Source organism: Pundamilia nyererei, unplaced genomic scaffold (assembly GCF_000239375.1).
Source record: "Pundamilia nyererei isolate P.nyererei 1_Seehausen unplaced genomic scaffold, PunNye1.0 scaffold00047, whole genome shotgun sequence".
Classification (NCBI taxonomy): Eukaryota; Metazoa; Chordata; class Actinopteri; order Cichliformes; family Cichlidae; genus Pundamilia; species Pundamilia nyererei.
Window position 1 is genome coordinate 14,827 of NW_005187448.1, and position 8,856 is coordinate 23,682.

The following is an 8,856-nucleotide window of genomic DNA, read 5'->3' on the forward strand; positions in this document are numbered from 1 at the left end:
CACACACACACACACACACACACACACACACACACACACACACACACTACATGGCCTTGTTCATCTCTCTGTATCCTACCAGCAGTCTCTTATACATGCTTCACTACATGTTAAGATATAGAATAGAATTGAATTGTACACAACAGAAAACAAGTTGCAAAGTGCTTGAAAGTCGTGCAAAGAAATGACCTGGTATGAATAGAGTCCGTGTGTGAGTGGCATGAGTGATGAGGGTAACTCAGGCCATGGCTCAGATTAGTGAGGTGATTGGGCAGGGGTGGGGTGTGGGGAGAAAGTGTTTTTTGACAGTCTGAATGTCCCAGGGGAAGAAGGTGTTTTTGAGTCTGAAGGTGTGGGACCTGATTGACCTGAGGCGCCAACCAGAAGGCAGCAGGTCATACAGGTGGTGGGCGCGGTGCAAAGGGTCGCCTGTGATGGCCCTGGTTTTCCTGAGATGTCATTAGTTGGCTGGGTTGGTGTGCAGTCATAGGTGTACAATAGAGGGCTGAGAATGATTTGCTCTGTAAGCAAACTGGTGGGGGTTGAGGGAAGGGGGGTAGGCAGTCTCTGATATACTGAGACATTTTCTAGTTGGTGAGGGCTACGATGTCTCCACACCTGGCGGGGGTTACTATCAGTGAGGAGATCTGGCAATCACAGTTGAAGGAGCCAGACAAATTGTGAGAAACTCACTCTAATCAGGATCATCTTTTTTGTCGCAATCAGATTATGGAACTGTGTTTATTTACTAAAATAAACCAGAAAGGAAACTGATGAGGCCCCGTCCTCTCAGATCACAGCACAGAGGGAGGGATTAAGGTCTGACCAGACATAAACCCACGATTATTCAAACTAATCTGGCACCACATTCTGTTTTAACCTAGATATTCAGATTGTGAAGTTAAATAGAAACTTGTTATGGTATTATGTCTCGCTCTCTCTGTATGTGTGCTTAAGTCTGGGTTTTTAGGGGTCAGACTCTAGTTGGAGCAGACCTATTGTAGTGATTTTATCCCCTTTTTCAATTGCTGAGTGAGTCAGACCAAAGGCATCTCAAGCTGGCAGCACAAGAAATGGGTTCAGGATCAACGCATATCCTACCACACGCAGAGCGCCCCCCACGAAGTTCTTTCCACCTTCAAATTAATATTTAATTACCACTGAGCAACACTGTGGCAAGTGCAGCACGCAAGCACAGACGCATGAAGACACAGGCGAAAAGTAAAAGCATGGGAATCACATTACACTTTTTATAGGCTTTTTACAGGGTCAGCAGACGAGGTTAGGAGGTCAGATCAATTTCAGAAACTGATCATTTATCGTTTCCTTTCACCACATTTCGCCCTTTGTTTAAGAAATAACGAGTCCTTCAGCTACACAGCTCCGAAAAGCTTGAGGCAGTATAATATGATGGGTTATGGTGACCATCTTACCGTCTTCAGGCTCGCTCTCTCCACCGCTTTCTTCACTTTGCCGTAGGTGCCTTTCCCCAGCGTCTCCATCACCTCATAACGGTGCTTTAAGTTGTGCTTGTGCTGATGCTTTTTTACTTCAATGGACGCTGTGGCTGTGGATGCCTGGCCCAGCGCCTCCACGCCTACTTTCATGTTTCTCTGTCGCTTCTCCGCGTTGCAGGCACGGCGGCTGTCCATTCTCGGTGACTGCTCGCCGCCATGCTGGCTGCTGGACGCCGCGTCCTGCAGGCAGCCCAGCTCGGAGCGTCCGCTAGTGTTCATTGCGTCTCTGCTGTCCGCCTCACGTCTGCCCATCCTCTCTGCGCACCTGTCAGGAGCAGCTTTCCTCGGGACCGGATCCCCAAATCAATTTGAGTTTTGATAAAAAGCAGCTGGAGCTCTTTTTAATGATCGGGTTGTCCATATAGAGTCTCACACGTTTAAAGGAGGCTTCTGTAATAGTCTGACAATTAAGAAATGCCTCAAAGCCGTCTGATCTATCGGCCCAGCTGTTGTTTTCTACTACCACTCTCAGTCTCAGGAACACAGCAACAGGAGCGACGGGAACCACACGCTCCGAGGCGAGGGGTGGAGCCTCCACAAGGCAACATCCCCGAGCGTCACACTCGTTTGGGATTAATTTGGGTTTTTCCAGCGAATACTTGACCTACCCAGCGGCAGAAACACGGGGGAAGAAGGCATGCGGGGAATGTCCTGCGGGTCAGATTTACCCTAAATCCATCACTTCAATCAGACATTTGTGGTGATGCTGTGCCATGCGGCGAGCTTCGAAGACTCTGAGGAAGTTGGCAGAGACTTTGCAGTCAGAGAAAAGGGATTTTATTATTTTATTTAAAACGTACATTTTAAACAGTAAAACAAAGAAAAAAAAAACTGTTATAGATAAAGTAACCTCGGTTAAACGTCATGAAATAAGACAGCAGAAGCAAAGGACAGTGAGAGATACATGCTCTGTGGCTGTGTTGTGTGCAGAGTACAACTAACAAGTTAAGGATGGTTTAGCTGTCAGCAGTTGTTAAACCAGTATCTGCACTATATCTGCCAAATTTCCCTAGCAGAACTTAACACCAGGTAATGTGTGGCCCTTAATTTAAAACACAGCCAGAGAGAGTGAAGCAGCAGCAGCAGGTCCCACTCCAGCTTATGTGATACAAGGTGAGTTTAAAAAAGTTATTCCAAATAATCATTAGTGTCAGTAGCAGTTTCAGCTGAAAGGACTGAGCTTTATCATATGCTGGACGAGGAGTTCACAGCTACAAGATATTTTGAGGAAAGCAATGTGTTTGAAACTGAAGATATAGCATTTTAAAATACCACAGTGGCTCTGCTGCTTTATTAAAAGAAACGCTTTTGTTAGTTCTAATGAAACCGCATCAGGCAGGACACCAGCATAACTGTGAGCTCTCTAGTAGATGTTTCCGTGCATGACTAAATCACCCAGAATATCTGCAAGACCATTACACTGCAGTACATGACGTCTCTGGCTTTTGTGGTTGGTAACATCAAAATAACACTAACAGAAAGTGGGCTTAAAAGTAGGACAGGGGTTAAAATGAGGTTTACTGTTCTTTGTGGATTTTTGGAAATTGTTAAACTTATTCATCCTCGACTGACTCCTTCGTTGGGTTACCCACCACAAGCATATTATACTGGTTCAAATACTTCTTTCTCATTTGTTTCTCTACTGTTGTTAAAATTTGATGACATATAAAGTCATATTTTTGGAGCTTTGTGCAAACTTTTGACTTAATCACAGCAACATTTGTAATGACAGTTACATACTGGAATTCAGTGCATGCAGCATACAATAAGGCAATGCCAAAGAAACAGTTTTAAACTTGTGGTTGAAGGTTGGAGATCAAAAGACATGCTGCTGAGGCATGAGCATGCATCTCTGAAACATCAGTGACATTTTTGCATGAAAACAACATTTCAGTTGAATGCAAAAGTTTAAACAACGAAATGCTTAAATAAATATATTTCAAGTGTAAGCCAGAAGAATGTGGCCACATGTTGAACATGCTGGCTTTTTTCCTTGTTGTAGTGTTGAGAATAGATTTGTGATGAGATCACAATCCATTGTTTCCACTGCAAACAAATAGATGTGAGTGAACAGTGACATCTAGTGGTCAGTTTTAAAATAATCTTTATAATTAATTTAATAAATGAAAATTCTCTAATTCATAAGTTTCCTTGATTACACATTTTTAAATGAATATTATATTTGGTATTCTGCATCACCTTCAAAGCCCAGCCACAGCAGTCAAACGGTGTACGCTTGGAGTTTGTCCCTGTTGCTATCCTCTCTTTCATAAGTGATAAATGGGATTAAAAAGGTAACATTATGCACATTAATTTAAAGGCAGCTAAGTTACACAGTGTAAGATATATGCACTGGGGGAGTCTCCTGGGATTCAACAGTTACTTAGTAACTTCAACAGTAACAGTAACTTAGTAAACAGCACTCAATCATTGAGATACTGAAGTTAATGAAGAATAAATGTCAATAAAACATGAATTTCATGTTTCTTTGTGTGAAGACCTAAAAATTAGATTTAGCTTGAAATTTAAAACTGAAATAAATACTTGCACTTTCCAATAATCCCACTTACAATTGATCATGGAATATTTAGTAAGAAACAAAGGAAACACTCTGATCTTATCTTTTTTCTTTTTCGTTTTTTTAGGAGTGACCGTTTAGGGAGAGGTTCAATTTAAATTGAGTTTATGCGTATGAAACATTTGCTTTTTGGGTGATATTTGTTGCATTTCTGAGATGTTTTGCATGGCTGCTACTTTGGTCGGTTCTCTTTTGTAATATATACCACAGGGCTTTCCATTAGCACGAACACAAATCCTGTGGGCTTTAAAAGAAACAGTGAAACCAGTTCCTGCTGAAGTAAGGCGTCAGTGGTATTAATGAGATGAAATTCAGTCTCCTTGTCAGTATAGCTCTGAGTAAACTGGGACAGAAATGCCTATGAGCCTGCTGAGTAATGCTATCAGAGTTCACTTTATATCAGAACTGCCAGATAAGAGATCATTATGGCAGCTGATGCAGAAAAAGGTTTCTGAAGGAAAGCAGTACAAAATCATGTCTACCTGAAAAGACAACAGAAAAAGAAGTCACAGAGAGTAAGAAGACTGAAGAGAGGTTATTCTTTCCACAACACTGTGAGCTGTCAGTCGGGCTTCTGAATCACTGTCCCAGCAATCCTCCAGGAGCTCCCTCAGCGCAGCTCCCTGAGAACAATAAACATTTAGTCCACACATTACAGACACCACAGGTGTAAGTGGTACCACAAAGCCCCTATGCAAGAATACCTGTGGTAGCAGTTCCCAGTGTTCAGGTATACAGGGTCTTTTGTCCATATAGGACACGTACAGCATGAGGCTCTCCAGTGTTACATTGCTTCCCAGCTCTAGTTCATATGGCAAAAGATGCTGTGGTGCAGCTCCGCCTGCAGGTGGAAGCAGTGCTATTAGTTTTTTCTAGGCTTAGTGAATTGAAAATATGACTTGTCAGCCCAGAAACCAATGCATTAACTATCAGATTTCAAGCAACTGGGAAACCAGGCCGGCTGGAGCGCACTATTCACCAGTTTCTGATTCAGATCAGTTTTCCCCTTTCAGTGACACACCCACTGAAAAGCCAGTGTGGTAATTGATATTTTCTGAGAGGAATGAAAGCTGGACACTCTAGCAACAGCCTGAAATTGTACTGTTGATAATGACAACCCATTACAATAATAGGCTCGCCTTAAAGCAGAGAAAACTGAATGACCTGCAGTTTTTTGTTTCTAAATTCAGACTACATTAAAAGTATCATATTTGACTCCAAACACATCAGAAACACTGCAGGTGTATGACATGACATTTATCATTTGCACTGCTGCACCATTATTGTTTGTTTGTTAATTTATTTCAAACGTGTAAACAATATACAGGTACACTTTGTAAAGAAAATATGAGAGAGAGAGAGAAAATACTATACAAAAGTCAATACATTTCAATATTGCTACCGTTCTGATTCATTTACATGTTGAAAGGGAGTGGGAAGAAGTACACACTTATTTAATCCCACCCCTTTGCCATAAGTTATCAGTTAATATTTAGTCAGCTTCCTTACTGATATAATTTGTAATAAAAATAGTGAACAGATTTCTGAAACAATATATACTATATACTATAATATCACATCATGAAATTTTTTAAATAGAGACATTCACTTATTATCAATATTTTCCCTTTCTTTATAGTTCGAGAAGATCATATTTTTATAACTCTTTTTCAACTGTTTTCTGTTTGGACGTTGCTTTAATTCCATATTCAAACTGTTCCACAGTTTCACTCCATGAACAGAAACACAAAAGCTTTTTCTTGTAGTACGTACCTTACATGTAAAAAAAAAAAAAGATATTTTCTAGTCAAATAAAGCTGCACTTTACAGCTACACAATATACAGCAACCTTTTTACAGTTTGCCAAGCCGTTTAGGTACTCTGAATAACTTTACCTTGGCCTTCTGTACTACTCTAAAGAGCCTTGGACTTATTTTTGAACATCATAACATCATATCATCTACTCATAATGACTAACCTTCAAATAAATCATAGCAGCACATCCAGATCTCCCACAGCAGCAGACCCAAAGCATAAACGTCACCCTGCATGAGAAACATGCTTTCGTTCAGGTTCACAAAGCCTTCCAGGATCTCAGGAGCCATGTAGTGCAGCGTGCCCAGTTGAATACACTACAAAAATACAAATTTATCTATTAGAAATAAGTAATAATATTGGATGTTTTGATTTCATGTAATTCTAGTGTGAAATTTTAATTACTTCAAAAAACAGCAGCAAGTCTAGGTCTTCAAGTTTTTTTGTTTTGTTATTTAAATAAGAGGATTTGAGTGGATAAACAGTAGTACCTGTGTCTCACCTTCGTGTTTTTATTCTGGTTGTGCCTGCGGTAAGGCTCTGAACAAGAACGCAGAATGGTGGAGCATCCAAAATCACACAGGGCACAGGTACCATCCGCCTTCACCAGCACGTTGGAGCTGCTGAGGTCTCTGTGGGCCACAGGAGGTTTGTGCAAATCTGTATGAAAAATCCAATAAACAATATTTTGTTCCTGTAGCTTACTCTCACATACCAAGACAGCCTCACATAAACAGCTTATCATTATTTAAGATTTGTGGCCACATTAGATGAATCACTGCAGTAGATCCATTGTTTGGATAAAAACAACTCATCTTTATTCTTGATGATAATAGTTTAAAAACATGCATTCTATGCTTCCCACATCAAACAGACAACCCATGCACACATGCATTTGTTGCAATATTATTCTGGCCAGTACCGTGGCTGAGAAGGTCAGAGTGGAGATAGGAAAGTCCCTGTGATAGCGACTGGCACAGGTTCAGTGAGAACATCCAGCTCGTGGTTTGTTTTGACAAAAAGGAATGAAGAGATCCCTGAAATCAAAGGGATAATAGTCATTCGTACTTGACGCATACAGTGGTTTCAAATACATAAAGCGCTATAGACTTAGAGCCATCGAACATAAACTATTCAACCATAAATATAGAAAAGCAATTATGTTTCACACATTAGCATTAGTTTTAAACTTTATGTGGAGCTGTTCTACTCTTACTGATCAACTGAAGTCCTACAAGGTTTAACCATACAGTACCGGATTATCCGATCTATGTCCAGGTTAGAATAACAGCTTAATATGACATGAATGTCTTCTGACTATGAGAATGTGAGAGCTCCACACAGAAAGACTAAGTTCAAACTAGGAAGCTTCCCTGCTGTGAGGCAGCAATCCTGACCCCTGACCCATTAAACCTTTATTAATGGTTTTGTTCAGTATACCCATCTTAAAATCTTTACAATCGTTTCCACTTAGTGTTTGCAATAATTTTATTAGCCTTACTCTACGATAATTCTGTCTCGGACTAGACATCTGATCAGAAATGGTTTTAATGATGAATGAGTCACATAATGCGACATGTTTCCTTCAGTCTCCGATGGGATCAAAAAGGAGCTGAAATCATTGTGATTAAATAAGAGATGTGGGTAGAATAGCTGGTTTAATAAATATTTTTAAACACAGTGGCTTAACCTGGCATATAATTTGACATTTTTAGCGCCTGTTCATTTATTCATTTTTCTTTAACATTTACTCACGTTACTTTAGATAATTTGAATAAATATTTTTCTTTTACCTATATATTCTATTTGTCACTTGTAACAGACTCTTAGTATTATTTACAAATATTTCTCTGGTCTGTTCCATGCAGTTTTTTCCTTGAGCAGCTGTTGTCTTCGTGCAAAGGTTTTCACTCACATATTCAGCAAACTGCAGCACGATGAACCAGCTTTTGTCATCTGGTTTCCTCCCAGCACCGAGAAAGTTCACAATGCTAGTATGCTTTGACAGCAGTAGCTCATAAATCTCCTTTTCTGTGTTAAAATTATGTTCATAGGCTGCAGGTAAAAATTTGACAGCCACCACAGAGCCCTGGTATGTCCCTTGAAAAACAGTTGCAAAATGCCCTCGGCCCACAATCTGCAGGACATAAACAAGTAAAGAATCAGAACCTGTATGCATTTCTTGCTGATAATTTGCACACTACCTACTGTGGAATTAACCTGTTTCATAGCAGAGCATACCTGCTGTAGCTCGATCTGACTGATGTCGATCTCAGAGGTTTTTGTCATTTGGCAGGAACAGGAGGGTCGGATGTGGTAATCATGACTGGGGGACTGTAGATTCTTCTCTGAAATATTATAGTAAAGAAGTGATTTAGTTGCCACTCATAGAAAATAATCTGGTAGTACAATAAAGCCACCATTCATTTGAAAGCTTCCTGATTAGTTACTGAGAGCATGGAAATGTGACTGAAGAGTAGCAGAGGGAGTACCGTAACACAGATAAAAACCAAGGTCAGCGTAGCACATAGAATGAAGGCATTTCAAGGCCAAGACATCATGGGAACTCAATTTAAGTTGAGAAAATGTAGAAACAATAGCTTTATTCTTCTGTGGAATTAAAAAAGACAAATGGACACATTATTACCATATTAATACTAAAAATAGACGGGTAAACCTAATATCTCATCACAGTTGATTGATGTGAACATGCAATGCGAATATTAAACACTAAAAATGTAAAACTGAAGGCAGAAAATGGACCTTAAACAAAACAGTCTTCAACCTCTGAGCTGGCCAGCTTGTTGTCAACTTTTATCACATGCGATGTTATCCCTTAATGAAATTCACGCAAGTTACACATCCCAGAGAACGACTCAACAAGTATGGAATGCCAGGACTGCCAAAATGAATTAATTAAATAGACCGTTAAATAATAAATAAATA

At 40.0% G+C, this 8,856-nt stretch overlaps 2 protein-coding genes across 2 annotated transcripts in view; both read right to left on the reverse strand.

Annotated features, from left to right (window-relative positions):
• The window catches only part of LOC102214506 (NUAK family SNF1-like kinase 1), a 15,435-nt gene extending 13,388 nt beyond the window's left edge, over positions 1 to 2,047 (reverse strand). Inside the window, exon 1 of the mRNA XM_005732446.2 lies at positions 1,434 to 2,047. Within this exon, the coding sequence (XP_005732503.1) occupies positions 1,434 to 1,769 (336 nt within the window). The 5' untranslated portion in view covers positions 1,770 to 2,047. The remainder of the gene's footprint in view (positions 1 to 1,433) is intronic.
• Positions 2,048 to 3,987: 1,940 nt separating this feature from the next.
• The window catches only part of LOC102214792 (bone morphogenetic protein receptor type-2-like), a 6,827-nt gene continuing 1,958 nt past the window's right edge, over positions 3,988 to 8,856 (reverse strand). Inside the window, exons 5-11 of the mRNA XM_005732447.1 lie at positions 8,152 to 8,258; positions 7,826 to 8,047; positions 6,833 to 6,947; positions 6,413 to 6,570; positions 6,074 to 6,227; positions 4,800 to 4,936; positions 3,988 to 4,718 (exon numbers count right to left, since the gene is read on the reverse strand). Coding sequence (XP_005732504.1) covers positions 4,602 to 4,718; positions 4,800 to 4,936; positions 6,074 to 6,227; positions 6,413 to 6,570; positions 6,833 to 6,947; positions 7,826 to 8,047; positions 8,152 to 8,258 — 1,010 coding nt within the window. The 3' untranslated portion in view covers positions 3,988 to 4,601. The remainder of the gene's footprint in view (positions 4,719 to 4,799; positions 4,937 to 6,073; positions 6,228 to 6,412; positions 6,571 to 6,832; positions 6,948 to 7,825; positions 8,048 to 8,151; positions 8,259 to 8,856) is intronic.